Here is a 20,328-nt window from a genome sequence, read left to right as displayed (position 1 = left end):
ATCTTTATGTAATACATGTATCACTAAGCCACTTTAAACTATGCCACTTTTATGTTTACGTACCCTACATTACTCATCTCATATGTATATACTGTACTCAATACCATCTACTGCATCTTGCCTATGCCTTTCTGTACCATCACTCATTCATATGTCTTTATGTACATATTCTTTATCCCTTTACACTTGTGTGTGTATAAGGTAGTAGTTGTGGAATTGTTAGCTAGATTACTCGTTGGTTATTACTGCATTGTCGGAACTAGAAGCACAAGCATTTCGCTACACTCGCATTAACATCTGCTAACCATGTGTATGTGACAAATCAAATTTGATTTGAGAGATGGAGAAATTAGTGAAGGATGAGAGGGAGCGAGTGAGAGGCAGAGAAAGGTAGTGTGTGTGTGTGTGTTTAATCATGAATTGTATTGCAAAATGTAGATTTCCGCCTAAATAGAAGTCATGAGATGGCACTAAATAATAACTAGTAATGAGTTCACCTTTTTATTAAACATAGTTATAACTTGCTGAGGTGTACTCACTTTTGAGAACACAAGCTTAAATACATAGTACAAATATGATTAAAATGTTGACAGCTATAAATTAGTCTGAGAATATTACAGCGAGATGAAACGATGATTACCGGATTCTCTTTGTCTGGATAGAACAGAAAATGTTACACTCATTCCCTATGCAAATGTATGGTGTGAAACCTGACACTTCAAGTCAGCACCACTGACAAGAGTGGTAACAGAAAGCAGACAGATGGGGCTTTCTGGCACTATAAAGCACTAAAACCCTGTGAAATTCACAGAGTGCTCTGTACAGCAATATATCAGTTGGAACCGGTCCAGAACCCTGAATAGGGGACTTAACATCTATGCCCCATTAGATGGATGGAGTGATAGGGACAAAAGAGAGAGAGAGAATACACAAGAGACCATTAAAAAAACGACACAAACACACTCCATTGTTTTCTCAAAGTGAAGTTAATTTAACACATCTTTTCCTTTCTACAATCCCGGTTTAACTTGACTGTACATTCATCTACCCAGCTGTTGGTCCCCGGAAAAAAAAATACATGGTCATCCTCAATCATTTCTATGTTTCTGAGCGCGGATAGCCTACAAACCAGACCAGGAGGACACTGCAATTGTAGTTTAGCAATGCTACTTATGCGTACATATTCAATTCCATTATTATTGCTGTTCTATAATTCTACTGACGGGAACCTCTCCTTTCAGTTGATAAATTGCGTTCCAATTTCAGCATTCCCGATTTCCGGAAGGATTCTTCTTGTTCTAGAACAGAATAGTGGAAGGGAAGATTATTTTCCCAGCGAACTGACTGACTGACAAATGGGGGAATTATGGGTAACGTGCAAAATTCAGGAAGTGTTTAAACGATAGTGAGGTTTGTTTGTTTATTTCCTTTTTTGTTTTGTTGAAACTAAAAACTGTTAAAGGTGTTGAAGGCTGCTGGTCTGGTTGTCTTGGTAACAAGACGCAAGAAAAACCTCCAGATTCACAATCAATCAAAAGTGTTACATTCTGATTCAAATCCCGTTCCTACGAAAGGAGAGAAAGGGAGAGAAGAGAGAAAGAGGGATCAATGCCACCTCTCTCCCTCTATCACTCTGTCTATACACATCTCCTGTCACTGTTACACTCATACTGAATTCTCTCAAACACACACTTCCATCACCTCTGCATCTTACACACATGAACACACACGCATACACGCATACACACACACACTTCCATGACCTCTCCATCTCTCTCTCACACACACACACACACAAACACGTCTCATCTTTGCCAACTTCCTGCAATAAGGTCACAATTCCAGAGATCAAATGAAAAAATATCATAAATATCAGATATCGCCAAAATGAACACACAAAAACATAAAAATATTAAAACAAATTCAAAATAATTTCATCAAACGAATGAATCATAATAAGATGCACAGAAGAACAGTAAGACAGTGTGATATCAAGGACTAGTAGACTGAGCCCACAGATGGTAGACTGAGGTCACATCCCAAATGGCACCCTATTCCCTATATAGTGTACTACTGTTGACCAGAGCTCTATGGGCCCTGGTCAAAAGTAGTGCACTTCATAGGGAAAATGGTGCCATTTAGGACACGACCCCAATACACACATTATCCAAAACAAATTAGAATATTACTAGAAAAACGTGGTTTTCTGACTCTTCCTTCTCTCTATGCCCAATTATGAATGGACAAGAATAATGACATATCAGAACATTGTTTTAGTTTAGGAGATTAGGGGTCGCCCAAAAGCATACACTTTGTACGTCCCAAATGGCACCCTATTCCCTAAATAGTGCACTACTTTTGACCAGGGTCCATAGGGCGCTTGTCAAAAGTAGTGCACTATGTAGGGAATAGGGTGCCATTTGGGAAGTAGCCCCTTTCCCCATTATAGTGCACTGCTTTTGGTCAGTAGTATTGCACTACAATATGGGGATTAGGCCCCATATAGTGTACTACATTTGGCCAATAGTGCACTCGCTCTGTAGCGAATAGGGTGTGATTTGGACCATGCACAAGTTATGCTAAAGCTTTAGGAGTTCTACACTAAAGATTCTCCCACCAACACTATAATAATCATAATATTCAGACATATATATATATATATATATATATATAAAAACATCAGTAGTAGTAGTAGTAGTAGTAGTACAGTAGAGAAGAATAGAAGAAGAAGCAACAATATTATGTAGCATTCACGTCATCATTCCTCTGTATCTTTTGGGACGGTATAAAGTCCTTTGTCGGAGAACCGGGAAAACGGTTCCACGTCAAAACCTAGACAACTAGAACCAGTACCTGGGTGTGTGAGTGTGAGTATGTGTGTGTGTGTGTGTGTGTGTGTGTGTGAGTGTGAGAGAGAGAAATATGTCTTGTTTAAGATGGGCAGTTTGTGTGGGTAGTCTTCCAGTGAGTATGTAGAGGGCTGTGTTTGCACTTCAATGTAGTCTATGTGTTTGAGTTGATCCATCTTCTGTTTACATTCTGCACGAGTGTGTGTGTGTGTAAACAGTATATGCCTGTGTGCGACTCTGTATGTGTTTATGTGTACGTTGTCAGTGTGTGTGTGTGTGTGTGTGTGTGTGTGTGTGTGTGTGTGTGTGTGTGTGTGTGTGTGTGTGTGTGTGTGTGTGTGTGTGTGTGTGTGTGTGTGTGTGTGTGTGTGTGTGTGTGTTTGAGCGTGTGCGTCTGCTCCTTTGTGTGTACATGTGTGTGTTTGGCTATGTGCATACTGTCTCTGCATGTCCTCTAAGTATCCTGGTACTGATCCTCCGCTGTCTGGTTCTAGGTGTTAGAAGAGGCTCCACTGAGCTCGGGGTTTGGCTGCTCAGGGAATGCCGTCTGTGTGGAGGTGGGCTGAGGAGGCTCCCCTCTCTCCTGGAGGTTCTTCTGATTGCGACTGGCCTCCCCCAGGATCTGCAGTCTCCTCTCCTGCTGCTCATCCAGCCCCCGCCACAGCTCTGCACGCTCACACTCCCTCTTCAACTCCCTTGAGGGGAAAGGTGAGGAAGGGTGGAGGGAGAGAGAGAGAGGAGGAAGAGATGGATGGAGGGAGGAAGGGAGAGCAGAAGGGGAAGAGGAAGGAAGAGAGAGACAGCTTAGGTTATATACACACTGTACACTGTACAGTGTACAAAACATTAGGAACAACTTCCTACTATTGAGTTGCACCCCCCATTTTGCCCTCAGAACAGCTTCAATTCTTCGGGGCATGGTGTCGAAAGCGTTCCACAGGAATACTCGCCCATGTTGACTTCAATTGTCAAGTTGTGAGGGGGGAGGTGAAATTGAGTCAGAGAAATGTAAGATCATCTGTACAGCACTTCGTTATAACTGCTGATGGATTATATAAAATACATTTGATTGATTGATTGATTGATTGAAGATAATGACGTGTGGTGTCAATCAATGCAACTTCCAAATGAGAAAATGCATCCCATAACATTTTTACATGGAAATATCTGTTCTAACAGTAGAAGCCAATGTGTGGTGTTCAATGTACATAGGCCTACATTCCATGAGATTTTTAAAAAAACATGCAGGGCTTGACATTAACCTATTTATCCACTTATCCTTCAGACAAGGAGGTGACTGAAAATGTTGTCTTGTTGTTTGATGCAAGAAACCACTTTACAAAATAAAATGTATTATTATTTCCATATTATTATTACAGAGAATCAGACAAATTATTCTACCCTTTGCCTATTGGCAATTTAGCTAATTCAAGACTGTCTCAATTTACAAAATGAAGACAAAAAATGCTCTTTACCCAACTCGTTTTTCAAAGATACATGTTTTGTGCTCTTGTAGGAAGTAATCACTCCACCATTGCTGACTACAAATTATCAATAACTGGGCTAATAATTCACAAATTATTAAAGGATATGAACAAATGTGCACATGTGGCTCTCGCTTTGATCTTAAAACAAGCATATCTGCACATGACCACTCATGCTGTAAACACAGTCCAGTTCAAAGTGAATGGCGCAGATCCATATACAGCAACAACCTATTTGCATATAGGCCTACTGCAGCTCTGATTGGTTATGACGCACCAGTCTGTGTAGAGTACGGGCTAAGTCGTGCGTGTCAATGCAATAGAATCTTACTCTGAAACGTTCTGCCTACAACAAAATCTCTTGCATAGTTAGTTTTGCATACTAAGTTAGTTTTGCATACTAACTTAGCATAGTTCATTTTGTTTCAGTATGTTGCATTGAAAGTGGCTAATGTTGCGTTGATTCGATCACAATTCCCACAGGAAAGGGAAATGTTAATAGTGTTAACTAATGAGGCACACTGTAGGAAGTTGAGTGAAGTTCAATCTCATGCTTCTCTGCGCGGGCTGATATTTCTTCTGCGGGGCAGTCCCGGGGAGCTGCGCACCTGCGCATGCATGTAGCTTAGAGGGAACATTGGTGTCAATAAAGATCCTTGAATTGAATGCAAGTGAACGCAAAGAGAAAAGGAGAAAGAAAGACGGGAGGATGAGAAACAGGGGTGTTGTACACACGCTCACTTCTGTTTTTCCACTTTGTAAGAGGCAGTGAGGTCATCAAACAGCTTGCTGTTCATCTCCATAAAGGTCTTCAGAACGTTGTAGATCAGAGAGACTATAGTCCTGCAGAGAGAGAGAGAGATAGAGAGAGGGAGAGGGGGATGGAGGGAGAGAGAAATGGAGGGAGAGTCAAATGGAGGGAGAGAGAAAGAGAGAGAGATGGAGAGGTGAGAAAGAGAGAAGGACAGAAAACGAGTGAAGGTGGGGTTAGAGAGGTATATCTGCAGAGATTCACAGTTCATACAGACTTAAAGAGCAAAGGTTATAGGTTAGGGGTTAGAGGTTAAGGGGTAGAGGTCACTCACTGGTTCCAGTGCTCCTTGGACACTCTGTAGAGTGTGGCGAAGACCAGCGGTAGAATCACCTGACAGTTCTCCTCTATCAGAGACAGGATGTACTCGTTGTTCCAGAAGTACAAGGCCCTCTCTGCTACCTACAGCAGGGAGGGAGAGAGAGATGGAGGGAGAAGGAGAGGGAGAGAAAGGGATGGAGGGAGATAGAGAGATAAAGGGATGGAGAGAGAGAGAGAAGTAGTGAGGGAGAAGGAAGGAAGAGGGAGGAAGGGATGGATGGAGGGAAAGCAGAAGGGGAATAGAGGGAGGAAGAACGAGAAAGCTTAGGTTATATACACTGATTGTACAAAACATTAGGAATATCTTCCGACTATTGAGTTGCACCCCCCTTTTGCCCTTAGAACAGCCTCAATTCGTCAGGGTATGGACTCTTCAAGGTGTTGGAAGTGTTCCACAGGGATGCTGGCCCATGTTGACTCTAATGCTTCCCATAGTTGTGTCATGTTGGCTGGATGTCCTTTGGGTGGTGGGCCATTCTTGATACACACGGGAAACTGTTGAGCGTGAAAAACCCAGCAGTGTTGCAGTTCTTGATACAAAATGGCACCTACTACCATACCCCGTTCAAAGGCAGTTAAATATTTTCTCTCCCCATTTACCCTCTGAATGGCACACATACACAATCCATGTCTTAATTGTCTCAAGGCTTAAAAATCCTTCTATAACCGGTCTCCTCCCCCTTTTCTACGCTGATTGAAGTGGGTTTAACAAGTGACATAAATAAGGGATAATAGCTTTCACCTGGATTCACCTGGTAAGTCAGTAATGGAAAGAGCAGGTGTTCTTAATGTTTTGTACACTTAGTGTATAACAGTAGAACAAATCTTTATTGTCCAGAGAACTTGTCCTTTGCAGTTTGTTAGATCACTGTGAGAGGACAGGGGATTGGCTGTCCAGATGTGGTGGGCATGGCCTAACCTGGGAGTGTGGGCTGGAGATGCAGGCAGAGATCTGTGTGTGTGTATGTGCGTGTGTGCATGTGTGAGCTTTAATTTTAATGTGTGTGTGTGCGTGTACCTGGAAGTGTGGGCTGGAGATGCAGGCAGCAATCTGTTTGAAGAGAGGCTCCTGAACACGGATAAACTGAGATGGCTCGATCACATCCAGTATCTCCTCTATCTCCCCTAGGAACATCACCTACAGATGCGCGCGCACACACACACACACACACACACACACACACACACACACACACACACACACACACACACACACACACACACACACACACACACACACACACACACACACAGAGACACAGACACAGACACACACACACACACACACACACACACACACACACACACACACACACACACACACAGATGAAGAGACAGATGCACACAAATATACACACAACACGCACGGGCGGACACACACACACACACAGATGCACACACACAGGCTCACACACATATGAGAGAAGCACACCATGGGTTTATAAAAAAACATGTCTCACCTCTTTCTGGGTGCAGGTTTTGGGCCAGTATTTGAGGAGCCCTCGTATGATCTGAACAGAAAACAAACAGAGGCAAAGTCCAGCATGGTGTTACAGTGTTTTATGTATACTGGAAGTTCCAGTGTGAGCAGTAACTAACAACAGTAAGGTTGAAAAATTCCAGTAAACAATAACCCAAAATTCCCAGGTTTTCCCAAAATCCCAGTTGGAGTATTCCTGGAATCAGTAGGGAATATGCAGGAAATCCTGCAATCAGGATTTCTGGAAGGCCTGGGATTTTTAGGAAAGTTACTGTAATTTTACAACCCTAAATGACAGAAAAGGTGTTCCTTACGTATTCTGTGACAGTAGAATCTTTCTCCATAAACTGGACCACACAGTACGCCAGCTGTAGAGTGGTAGATACATACAGCAGGTTAACACACACACACAGCCCAGCTAGCACATAATGTTCTGAGAACCATATGTTTCTTAGAATTTGGTGAGAGCATGGTTGTCCAATGGTTATTTTGCATTCAACCTTCCCATAACTTTCTGGGAATGGCGCCGTATAGTTGCTCAGCACATTTAAGGAACTTAACAAAAAAATGTTTTTATTACATTAAGAGAATGTTTCCTAAAAGTTCAAACATGGTTATATTTAATTTCAGTTTGATAATGTTCTAGGAATATTCTCCAACTGGTTTGACATTGGGAATTGTTCTCAAATAGTTAAGAAATAACGTTAAGAAAAAACGTTCTTCTGTGGGAAGTACTTCCGCATAATGTTTTCTGAGAACATTTTACTATAGTTCCCTGAAAGTTTTCCTGTGAGGTCTTATTAACATTCTGAGAATGGAAATTCTAGGTTATTTGAAAGTAATTAAATAATGTTCTGAGAAAATGTTTCAATAAGACTTTTAAAAACACTGCTAGCTTAACTGTGTTGAACTCCAAGCACAGATATAACACATGGAATTTCATCTCTTTAGGCATTAATCATGCAAAAACATATAATTTTCTTGTGGCACGGCATCAGTGAGATTTTAACCAATGGTCTTCTGTTCTCTATCCATGGAATTTGTCCACTGCGCCACCAGGATGGAGCTAGGATGCCATGTTTTTTACTCATACAAAGCTGTTCATTTTAGTATATTCAATCAGACACCATTTCAAAGGAAACAAGCATTCATTAAGATCAGGTGTTGGCAATTAGTGGGCGCAGCTAACACACCTGAACACACTTAACAAGATAGAGGATAGACAGAGTTTTGCAGACACTGAAAATAATGTTTATTTTTTAAAATAACATTCTTAATGTTTTATTGTGTTTTTTATGGAAAGTTTTCTTAATGTTCTGAGAACATGACTTGAGGAAACCTGCAAAATATGATGAACTACTGAAATTCCCACAGAAGATCGTGGTATCTTACCATTCTCTGAACATTCAGAGAACATGACTTTAAATAAGAATATGAGGAAAAAAATTGTAAAAAATGTATGATGAAGTACTGGTTCTTAGAAAGTTATGTGCTAGCTGGGTATCCTGCACCATTCCCAGAATGTTGTGGGAAGGTTGTATGCAAAATAACCATTGGAAAACCATGCTCTCACCAAGCTCTGAGAAACATATGGTTTTCAGAACATTATGTGCTAGCTGGGCTAGCAGTGCTATTAAAAGTCTTATTGGAACATTCAGTGAAAGTTTAAAGGAAATTATTAAAAAACCTCAAAATAACCTATAATTTCGGTTCTCAGAACGTTAATAAAAACTATCAGGAGAACTTTCAAGGAACCATAGTAAAATGCTCTCAGAACCTCCCTGCAACCTAAAAATGTAAGTTCCCAGAACATTTAAAAACATTCAGGAGACTTTTATTATTATTATTTTTTAATTTAACCTTTATTTAACCAGGAAGGGCTCATTGAGATTAAAATATATTTTTCAAGAGCGCCCTGGCCACGATAGGCAGCACCAAGTCATTACAAAAAAATTACGGACAGACAACATGAAAAACTACAAGTAATCTAGTAATAACCATTGAATTCACAAGAGTATAAAACAGAAAATTAAAAACATTGACAGGTCAGAGAATCAGCCTCAAAATCCTTCATCAGTGATTTAAAAACACCAATTGGGACAAGTTCTTCCAGTTTAAAAGTATTTTGAAAGGTGTTCCAAGACGATAAAATAGACATAAAAAAGACATAAAAGCCCTTTTACCAAATTCAGTTCGGACATTTGGAACAGTTAGCAGGATAAAGTCCAACGAACGAAGAGTACCCACCACATTTCTGAACAATAAAAATGCACAAATAAAAAGGTAGTACACCCAAAATGGCTTTGGAAATAAAAGTATACCAGTGACTGAGCCTACAAGTGACTAGAGAAGGCCAGCCAACCCTGGTATACAAAGTGCAGTGGTGCATAAGGGTTTTGCAGTTTAAAATCAATCTCAAAGTGCCATGGTAAAGAGTGTCAATTGATCTCAAACACTGACCGGAAGCATTCATATATAAAATATACCCATAGTCTAGTAAAGGCATAAATGTAGCTGATACTACTAGCCTCCTTCTGGCTTCAAAAGAAAAACAGGCCTTATTCCTCAAATAAAATCCCAATTTCAGCTTCAATTTTTTTGTAAATTGTTGCATTTTAAAAGAGAAGCCGTCATCAATTAAAATTCCAAAATATTTATATGAGGTTACAACCTCCTCCTGACAGGTAGTAATAGGTGAAAGGTTCAGAGGTCTATTTCTTGCATAAGAAACCACCATTAGTTTAGTTTTGTCAGTATTGGGGATAAGCTTCAATTGACACAAGGTATGTTGAACAGTATAAAAAGCAGTTTGCATGTTCTGGAAAGCTTTTGTAAGAGATGAGGCACAACAGTAAATAACAGTATCATCAGCATAAATATGAAGTTGTGCATTTTGGACATTTTTGTCTAAATCATTTATATAAATAGTGAATAAGAGAGGACCAAGTACAGAGCCTTGGGGCACACCATTCAAGACAGACAATTTAACAGACATAAGCCCATCAAATTGAGTGCACGGAGTTCTATCAGACAGATAGTTAGCAAACCATGCAACTGCATGCTCCGTAAGACCTACACTCGACAATCTCTGCCTTAGTATAGCATGAGCAACTGTATCAAAAGCCTTAGAGAGATCAATAAAAAGTGAGACACAGTGCTGTTTTTTTGTCAATGGCTTCAGTGATATCATTTAAAACCTTCATGGCTGCTGTAATTGTGCTATGCTTCTTCCTGAAGCCCGATTGGTACACTGGTAAAATAGAGTTAGTAAATAAAAACTCTTTTAGCTGTTCACTTACAAGGGTTTCAAGTATTTTCATAATTATAGGCCAATCGCAAAGCTGTCACCCCAGCTTTGCGATTGGCCTATAATTATTTAAAAGAGTTGGATCTCCCGCTTTTAAAAGTGGTAGGAGAAATACTGATTTCCAGATCTTTGGAATTTCCTTACATTCCAGGGTTAGATTGAACAGAGATGTAAGTGGTTCAGCTATGAAATCAGCTGCCAGATTTAAAAAGCAGGGATCCAAGAGAGCAGGACCTGCAGGCTTTCTCTGATCTAAGGATTTCAGGGCTTATGTACCACCTGCACTGAGAATGGCAAAAAGCAAAAAGTTTGACAGTTCCCAGAACCAATGGGAAACCAAAAACGTACGTTCCAACAACTTCCATGGAATCAAATGGGCTAGCTGGGAGTACTGTATACTGTGTACGCACTAAAATATTGTATTTTACACATGCACGCACACACATTCAAATACTGTGTGTGTGTGTATACACACACACACACAAACACTGCACACACTCATGTGTCGTGTTATGGGCAGTGGTATTGCAGTAATCTGTAGTTTTTTCTTGTTGCAGCATTCCCTAGAGTCAGAATACACACCCACACACACCCACCCACATGTTCCCTAGAGTAGGGTTTCCCAAACTCGGTCCTGGGGCCCACCCCCTGGGTGGAAGTTTAGTTTTTTTGCCCTAGCACTACACAGCTGATTCAAATAATCTAAGCTTGATGATTAGTTGGTTATTTGAATCAGTTGTGTAGTGCTAGGGCAAAAAAACAAAACGTGCACCTAGGGGGGCCAGGACCGAGTTTGGGAAACCCTTCCCTAGAGTGGGAATACAATGGGATGTAAAACCCTGATCCCACCGGATTACTGCTCTAAGGATCGGAAAGATACGTTTTCCAAGTTGGTGCCTGCATGTGTGTGTGTTTCGCGATTGCCCCTCCGCCTAGGTGCGTTGCCATGGCGAGTGGGCACCGTGGCGACGGAATGTGTGTGTTTACTTCGGAAGGAGTGATGTCACAGCCTGCCCTGAGGGGATATGACATAGAGCTCTCCTTTCTCTCTCTCTCTCTCTCTCTCTCTCTGTATATTTCTCTCGATCTTTCTCTCTCTCTTCCTAACTATCTGTATCACTTTCTTTTTCTCTATAATTCATTCACTTTCTACCTCTGCCTGCCATTCACCTTTTCCCCTCTCGCTCATCTTTTTCACTTTTCTTTTTTTTCCCACTTTTCTTTTTTTTCACTCTTCATCCCTGACTTTCTCCATCCCTTTCTCCCTATGCACATTATATGGAAAGATCAACAGAGGGTTGGAGCGGAGGTAGAGGGTGAATGGAGGGAGGGATGAATGAGAAAAGCAGGAAAGAACCAGTGATTAAAATAAGACAGGAGTTGAAGCGTTTAAAGGATTAAAGTCAGATTAGTGACAAGCCTAGGGTAAATACAGAGTTGTTTTCTGTTGTTAGGTAAGGGATTATCGGTATTGTAGTCTGTTAGGATAGAGTTTATGGTGTTTGTAGTTCCAGGCTAATAAGAGGTGACAACTGGTGACTTTAAAAATGTAAATACAGCAGCCTAAACCAGTGTTTGCTAACTCCAGTCCTCGAGTACCCCGAACCACACACACACACACACACACACACACACACACACACACACACACACACACACACACACACACACACACACACACACACACACACACACACACACACACACACACACACACACACACACACACACACACACACACACACACACACGTTTTGGAGCCCCAGACAAACTCACCTGATTCAACTCATGGAGGGCTTGACGGTTAGTTGACAAGTTGAATCAAGTCTGCTTGTCAGGGAGTAATAGAAAAATGTATGCTGTAGTTGGGAAACACTGGCCTAAACCATGGGCTACTTTTGACCACGTCCCAAAGGCTTTGGTCAAAAGTGGTGCAATATAGAGGGAATAGGGTACCATTTGAGAAACAGGCCATTGTTCCCTCCCACCTTGCTGAAAAAAAACAGCATAGACCAGCTGTATGGTAACCAGCCTTCATTGTGTTTTTGCTCATGACCAGCCTTCGCTGTATTTTTGCATAACTAGCTAGACCATGCTAGTCAGACCAGCTAAACCCCTTAAACTCAACTCTGAGTTCCACTGCTTTTTTTCATTGTTCACCTCTAATCAGGGACTGATTTAGACCTGGGACACCAGGTGGATGCAATGCATTATCAGGTAGAACAGACAACTAGCAGGCTCCGGCCCTCGTGGGGTAAGAGTTGAATACCCCTGAGCTGGACCACGCTGGTCTGCCAACAGAACCAGCTAGACTATGCTGGTCAGCCAGTAGAACCATCTAGATCATGGGTTCCAAACTTTTTTGGCCCACGACCCCATTTTGATATCAAAATATTATTGATATTGGGGCTATGACAGTCAATTACAAATCAGTCTGGCAGTAATTGTGATCGTTTTTCAATCTGAAGGAAGTAATGATTTGAAGTGACTGAAATTAGAATGGTATTGGGAAGTTAAGAAGATCATCAAGCAATCATTTTGTATGATCTTCTGTGTTAAAAAAAGTACATCATTAATGATGTTCTTTTTCCCTCAGTCTGATTTAGTGCCTAGTCTTGTCCACTCTTTTCTCATTAGTCCTGTGTGGATAGTGGGTATTGTAGAGGGAAACATCTTATCTTTCAGTGATGAGGTCATAATAATAATAATAATAATAATGTAGTATACTTCAGGATTATAAAAATGAAGCCTTTTTATCTACTTTGCCAGAGGATGGATACCATTTATGTCTCTGCGTGCAGATTGAAGGAATTTGCTCACAACAGTTAGCTCAATTGCTAACTAGCGTTAGCGCAATGCCTGGAAGACTATGGTAACTGCTAGCATACTAGTAGATACCATAGACTTCCAGTAATTGTGCTAAAGCTAGTTAGCATTGGCTCACAAAACTTACCTCAAACTTCCTTCATACTGGATGCAGAGACACAAAAATAGTATCCATGAGTTCATCTGACTCTGGGGAAGTAGATAAAGGGCTTCATTGCAAAAATCCAGAAGTATCCCTTTAAAAAGATAGAGGCACATTTGTCGTAAGAAAACAGAAACCGTTCTGTTTATTACGACTGCTTCTCGCAACCACATTTTTTAAATCAGGACCCCACATGGGGTTGCTACCCCTACTTAGGGAAACAATGAGCTAGACCATGCTGGTCAGACCAGCTAGACCCCTCAAACTCAACTCTGGAAGTCAAAGTCAGTTCCACTGCGTTTTTCATTGTTCCCCTCTGCTCAGGGACGGATTTACACCTGGGACACCAGGTGGATGCAGTTAATTACCAGGTAGAACAGAAAAGCAGCATGCTCTGGACCCCTTATGGTAAGAGTTGAATACCCTTGAGATAAACCAAACCGACCTGCACTGCTAATGGTTTTTATTTGGGCAGTTTGACCTGATCCTAGCTGGAGTGAATGGGGTTTGCTAACCATGCTCTTTCCCTGAGGGAACTGTGTGTTTGTGTGGTTGGCAGGCCATGCTGTGTGTGTTAATAAATAATACATGGAGTCAGAAGAGAGAAATGCAAGGCAAGCCAATGTTTAGACTCAGAATACATGCACACTAACACACACACACATATATGCACACACAACAAGGCGGAGATGCACACATACAAGTACATACAGATTTAATAGAGCACACATACACATATAGAAACCTACACGTAGACACACATTCACAGATACTGGTTGTGTGTGTGTATAAGAGGATGGTGTGAGTTGTGATCACAGCTGGATGTGCAGTCAGTCAGTCTGTAGTGTGACTCGACGCCGGTCTCTAGTGGTCATGGGTGCACATTGCAGTCTCATATAATATTTAAAGCGGCAATATTTAACTTTTTGGGCAACCTAACAAATTTCACATAGAAATGTGAGTTATAGATCTGTCCTTCTGAAAGCAAGTCAAAGAAGCGGTAGATCTGTTCTGTGTGCGCTATTTCTATGCTTCCTGTTCTTAAGCTTCATTTTTGCTTCAAACTATATTTTTGGTTATTGAAAATTTATTTCACAGCAGTTTAGATTGTACAATGATTCTCTACACTATACTTGCTTGTTTTGTCACATAACCTGAAATTAGGCGAAGTAGTAGAGTTTTAGCAACCAGGAAATGATTTCACCATAATGCACCTTTAACTCTTAGTACTGGGAAACAGAGCGAGTGAGCGAGAGAGCATGTGTGTTTGGCAGGCCGTGCTGTGTGTGTTAATAAATAATACATGGAGTCTGAAGAGGGAAATGTAGGGCAAGCTGACATTTATACTCGGAATACACACACAAACACTGACACATTCACAAACACATATATATGCACACACACACCAAGGCTGAGATGCAAAGATACAAGTACATACAGATTGAATAGAGCACACAAACATATATAGAAACCTACACATTGACACAGACACACACATTCACAGATACTGGTTGTGTGTGTCTATAAGAGGATAGCGTGAGTTGTGATCACAGCTGGATGTGCAATCAGTCTGTAGTGTGACTCCAGGCCGGTCTCTAGTGGTCATGGGTGCACAATGCAATCTCTTTTAATATTTAAAGCTGCAATGTGTAACCTTTTTGGCAACCCAACCAAATGCACATAGAAATGTGACTTATTTTGGTTATGGAAAATATATTTCACAGCGGTTTAGATTATAGAATAATTTTATACACTATAATTCCTTGTTTTGTCACATAACCTGAAGTATTTGAATTTTAGCATCCAGAAAATTATTTATCCATAGCGCACCTTTAACTCTTAGCACTGGGGAACACACACAGAGACAGACAGACAGACAGACAGAGACAGAGAGACACAGAGAGACGGAGACAGACAGAGAGAGTCAGAGAGAGACAGAGAGAATGACTGACCTGTGCATGGAAAATGGACAGAGACTTGGCTGTGTGTAGAGGTATCAGGACTCGAACCAGGAACTGCTTGTGTTCCGACTTCAAGGGCAGAGCAAACCCGTTTATAATGCTGTAGACAGAGAGAGAAGCTTACCTATGAAATCCCAAAAATGTAAGCAGACAGCCGAAGGAAATGTACAACAATGACAAATTGTTTGATAAAATATGCAAAAACAGGTTTGTAGACATTTGTGCAAATGTAGGAAAGGCGTCCGGTCAACGGGACAGTTGTAAATCATGCAGAGCCTTGTCACGATTGCAGATTTTAGAGAAACAACAAATGTCGAAACATATAAGTGTCTTATATCGGCTGAAAGCTTAAATTCTTGTTAATATAACTGCACTGTACAATTTACAGTACCTATTACTGCGAAAAAATGCCATGCTATTGCTTGAGGAGAGCTCCTAACAACAAAACACTTTTTTCACCACGATAGGTTTGATAAATTCACCTCTGAAGGTGAAATGTGTACTTAAATTCTGCTAGATACAATCCTTTTTCATATCCTAAAAAGGTCCATATAGCATGCATGATCGATTTTGTATTTCCACTTGTTCAATTTGCAAAGAAAGGAATCTGAAAATCTAACCCTAAACGTTGTTTCAACCAGTCAAATCACGTTTGTTTGTATTCCTCAGAGATCCTAGAACGTAACCAGACTTCACTATATAATTAGGGGTGTAGTATATCATATAGGACACCATATTTGGTGAGATAGCGACACCTTCATGGCACGCCGATGACGCAGGCAGTTTTCACTTGAACAACTCTAACTTGGTCAAATAAGCACCAATCGGGATCAAACAAAGCTAGCTAGATAGTCAATGAGCTGGGCTTTACGGGAGAATGTAGCTAATAATCTTGTTCGATAGCATGCCTTTTACTTTTGGACAAAAATTATAAGAATAGTTGTGAAGTTATGAAAACTGGTTGTTTTGCAAATGTTGAACTTATAATATGGCTACTAATACTGGAAAAGCTAATTCAAAGTCCAAGTATACAGATTTGACAATATTCTTTCAGAAAAATGTAATATGAATGCAAATGCCTCCTTCACGATTTGCCCAAATGTACCTAGGTGACTTCACACTGAATGTCATGAAGTTTGCTCATACTTCAAGTTATCCATCTGAAACTTTGCACATACACTGCTGCCATCTTGTAGACACCATCGGAATTACAACCAGAGTGATGGCTAGAACTGGGACCGTTCTGTTGCATTTCAAAGATAGTGGTAGAAAAAAAACAGTTGTTTTTTTCTAAGTATTTTCTTTTACCAGATCTATTGTGTTATATTCCCCTACAATCAATTCACATTTCCACAAACTTCAAAGTGTTTCCTTTCAAATGGTGCCAAGAATATACATATCCTTGCTTCAGGGACTGAGATACAGGCAGTTAGATTTGGGTATGTCATTTAGGCGAAAATTGAAAAAAAGGGGGCAATCTAAGAAGTTTAAAAAATATATAATATCACATTTACATAAGTATTCAGACCCGTTACTCAGTACTTTGTTGAAGCAACTTTGGCAGCGATTATAGCCTTGAGTCTTCTTGGGTATGATGCTACAAGCTTGGCACGGCTGTATTTGGGGAGTTTCTCCCATTCTTCTATGCAGATCCTTTCAAGCTCTGTGATGGGGAACATTGTTGCAAAGCTATTTTCAGGTCTTTCCAGAGATATTCAAATGGTTTCAAGTCCAGGCTCTGGCTGGGCCACTCAAGGATATTCAGACTTGTCCCGAAGCCAGTCCTGCATTGTTTCGGCTGTGTGCTTAGGGTCATTGGGGTGGCAGGGTAGCCTAGTGGTTAGAGCGTTGGACTAATAACTGAAAGGTTGCAAGTTCAAATCCCCTAGATGACAAGGTACAAATCTGTCGTTCTTCCCCTGAACATGCAGTTAACCCACTGATCCTAGGCTGTCATTGAAAAAAAGAATTTGTTCTTAACTGACTTGCCTAGTTAAATATAGGTAAATAAAATAATTTTTGAGTGGAAAGTGAACCTTCCCCCCAGTCTGAGGTCCTGAGAGCTCTGGAGCAGGTTTTAATCAAGGATCTCTCTGTACGTTCATTCATCTCTGTGATCCGTTCATTTTTCCCTCGATCCTGACTAGTCTCCCAGTACTTGCCACTGAAAAACATCCCCACAGCATGATGCTGCCAAACCGCCATGCTTCACCATAGGGATGGTGACAGGTTTCCTCCTGACGTGACGCTTGGCATAGGCCAAAGAGTTCAATCTTGGTTTCATCAGACCAGAGAATCTTGTTTCTCATGGTCTGAGAGTCCTTTAGGTGCCTTTTGGACAAACTCCATGCGGGCTCTCATGTGCCTTTTACTGAGGAGTGGCTTCCGTCTAGCCATTCTACCATAAAGGCCTGATTGGTGGAGTGCTGAAGAGATGGTTGTCCATCTGCAAGGTTTTTTGCCCTGACATGTACTGTCAACTGCTGGACCTTATATAGATAGGATTGTGCCTTTCTAAATCACATCCAATCAATTGAATTTACCACAGGTGGACTCCAATCAAGTTGTGGAAACATCTCAAAGGAAACACCTGAGCTCAATATCGAGACTCATACATAGCAAAGGTTCTGAATACTTAAGTAAATAAGGTATTACATTTTTTTAATGTTCAAATGACTACAAAACCTGTTTTCACTTTGTCATTATGGGGTATTGTGTGTAGATTGATGAGGACATTTTTTTATTTGATACATTTTAGAATAAGGCTGTAATGTAACAACATGTGGAAAAGTGAAGGGGTCAGAATACTTTCCGAATGCACTCTACATGATCAAATACAAATCTTAGAATCAACTATTAAAGACTACCAGAACCCACTGGATTCTCCAGTTACATTGAATGAACTACAGGACAAAATACAAACCCTCCAACCCAAAAAGGCCTGTGGTGTTGTCGGTATCCTAATTGAAATGATAAAATACACAGACCACCAATTCCAATTGGCTATACTTAAACTCTTTAACATCACCTTCAGCTCTGGCATATTCCCCAAAATGTGGAACCAAAAAGTGGAGACAAATTGGACACCGATAACTACCATGGGAAATGCGTCAACAGCAACCTTGGGGAAATCCACTGCATTATCATTAACAGCAGATTCCTACATTTCCTCAGTGAAAACGATGTAGTGAGCAAATATCGAATTGGCTTTTCACCAAATTCCCATATGTCAGACCACAAACTCACCCTGCACACCCAAACAAACCAAAACAAAGGCAAAGTCTTCTCATGCTTTGTTGATTTCAAAAAAAGATGTTGACTCAATTTGGCATGAGGGTCTGCTATATTGATGGAAGCAGTGTTGAGGGAAAAACATACAACATTATAAAATCCATGTACACAAGTGTGAGGTTAAAATTGGCTAACAACACACACATCTCTTTCCACATTGACCTGCAGTGAGACAGCGATGCAGTTTGAGCTCCACCCTCTTCAACATCTATATCAACGAATTGGCGAGGGCACAAGAACAGTCTGCAGCACCCGACCTCGCCCTACTAGAATATGAAGTCAAATGTCTACTGTTTGCTGATGATCTGGTGCTTCTTTCCAAGGAGGGCCTACAGCAGCACCCAGATCTTCTGCACTGATTCTGTCAGACCTGGCCCTGACAGTAAATCTTAGTAAGACAAAATAGTGGTGTTCCAAAAAAGGTCCAGTTTGCTAGGACCACAAATATAAATTCCATCTAGACACCGTTGCCCTAGAGCACACAAAAAGCTATACATATCTCGGCCTAAACATCAGTGCCACAGGTAACTTCCACAAAGCAGTGAATGATCTGAGAGACAAGGCAAGAAGGGCGTTCTACACCATCAAAAGGAACTTAAAATTCAACATACAATTAGAATCTGGCTAAAAATACCCATTGTCCTTTATGGTTGTGAGGTCTGGGGTGTGAGGGAGTTCTGAGGGAAATATGTGTCTCTAATATGGTCATACATTTGGCAGGAGGTTAGGAAGTGCAGCTTAGTTTCCACCTCATTTTGTGGGCAGTGTGCACATAGCCTGTCTTCTCTTGAGAGCCAGGTCTGCCTACGGCGGCCTTTCTCAATAGCAAGGCTATGCTCACTGAGTCTGTACATATCCAAAGCTTTCCTTCATTTTGGGTCAGTCACAGTGGTCAGGTATTCTGCCACTGTGTACTTTCTGTTTAGGGCCAAATAGCATTCTAGTTTGCTCTGTTTTTTTGTTAATTCTTTCCAATGTGTCAAGTACTTATCTTTTTGTTTTCTCATGATTTGTTTGGGTTTAATTGTGTTGCTCTCCTGGGGCTCTGTGGGGTCTGTTTGTGTTTGTGAACAGAGCCCCAGGACCAGCTTGCTTAGGGGACTCTTCTCCAAGTTCATCTCTCTGTAGGTGATGGCTTTGTTATGGAAGGTTTGGGAATCGCCTCCTTTTAGGTGGTTGTAGAATTTAACGGGTCTTTTGGGGATTTTGATAATTAGTCTAATTTTGCTCTGTGGAGTCTTGGTGTTTGTCCCATTTTGGGCAACTGATTCAAGTATTTTTTGCCAGATCCTTGCGGACGCCTCCGAGCGGCTAGGTAGGCTGTTTGGAGAGTTTATCTGATTAAAAAATATATACTATTATGTCCTCTCCCCACACTTCTAAAACCAAAGTTGCACCCCTGCCTGTGGCACTGATGTTTAGGCAGAGGTATGTATAGTTCTCTCTCTCTCTCTCTCTCTCTCTCTCTCTCTCTCTCATAGTTGTTATTTGTGTCTGTCTTCTGTTTATTGTTTTTTTTATCCTTTAATCATCCTTTTTCTTCCCTCGTTTTCTCTCTTCCTATTTGAGGAATGAAAGAGAGAGAAATAGCTATGGAGGATAAAATAGAACAAATGTTTTTCTCTTCCATTCCTTTTCTATATCTGCCTCTCTCTATTGCCTCTTTCTCTATCGCATCCCTCTCTAATCCTCCGTTTCTCATCCTCTCTCTTCTGTCTACGGCACCCCTATATACCCCTCTATTTCATTCTCCCTCCCCTCCCGTCTCTTTCTCTCCACCCTCTCTCTCCCTTTCTTCTATCTATCAGTGAGTTTGTGGGTGGGTCTATAAATACTCAGTCAGCATCAACCTGAAG

At 40.9% G+C, this 20,328-nt stretch overlaps 1 protein-coding gene across 2 annotated transcripts in view; it reads right to left on the bottom strand.

The window, feature by feature from the left end:
- Positions 1-487: 487 nt before the first annotated feature.
- The window catches only part of LOC109896413 (serine/threonine-protein phosphatase 2A 56 kDa regulatory subunit beta isoform), a 42,022-nt gene continuing 22,181 nt past the window's right edge, over positions 488-20,328 (bottom strand). The window contains exons 7-13 of one of the 2 annotated variants that reach the window (XM_020490666.2): positions 15,173-15,281; positions 7,260-7,313; positions 6,926-6,976; positions 6,484-6,603; positions 5,419-5,546; positions 5,075-5,176; positions 488-3,544 (exon numbers count right to left, since the gene is read on the bottom strand). In XM_020490666.2, coding sequence (XP_020346255.2) covers positions 3,340-3,544; positions 5,075-5,176; positions 5,419-5,546; positions 6,484-6,603; positions 6,926-6,976; positions 7,260-7,313; positions 15,173-15,281 — 769 coding nt within the window. In that variant the 3' untranslated portion in view covers positions 488-3,339. Of the gene's footprint in view, positions 3,545-5,068; positions 5,177-5,418; positions 5,547-6,483; positions 6,604-6,925; positions 6,977-7,259; positions 7,314-15,172; positions 15,282-20,328 lie in introns of both variants that reach the window. The other variant, XM_031832051.1, reaches the window with a different exon arrangement.

The sequence above is a fragment of the Oncorhynchus kisutch genome, linkage group LG9, assembly GCF_002021735.2.
Source record: "Oncorhynchus kisutch isolate 150728-3 linkage group LG9, Okis_V2, whole genome shotgun sequence".
In the NCBI taxonomy this organism is placed as follows: Eukaryota; Metazoa; Chordata; class Actinopteri; order Salmoniformes; family Salmonidae; genus Oncorhynchus; species Oncorhynchus kisutch.
This window is presented reverse-complemented; position numbering and strand designations above follow the sequence as displayed.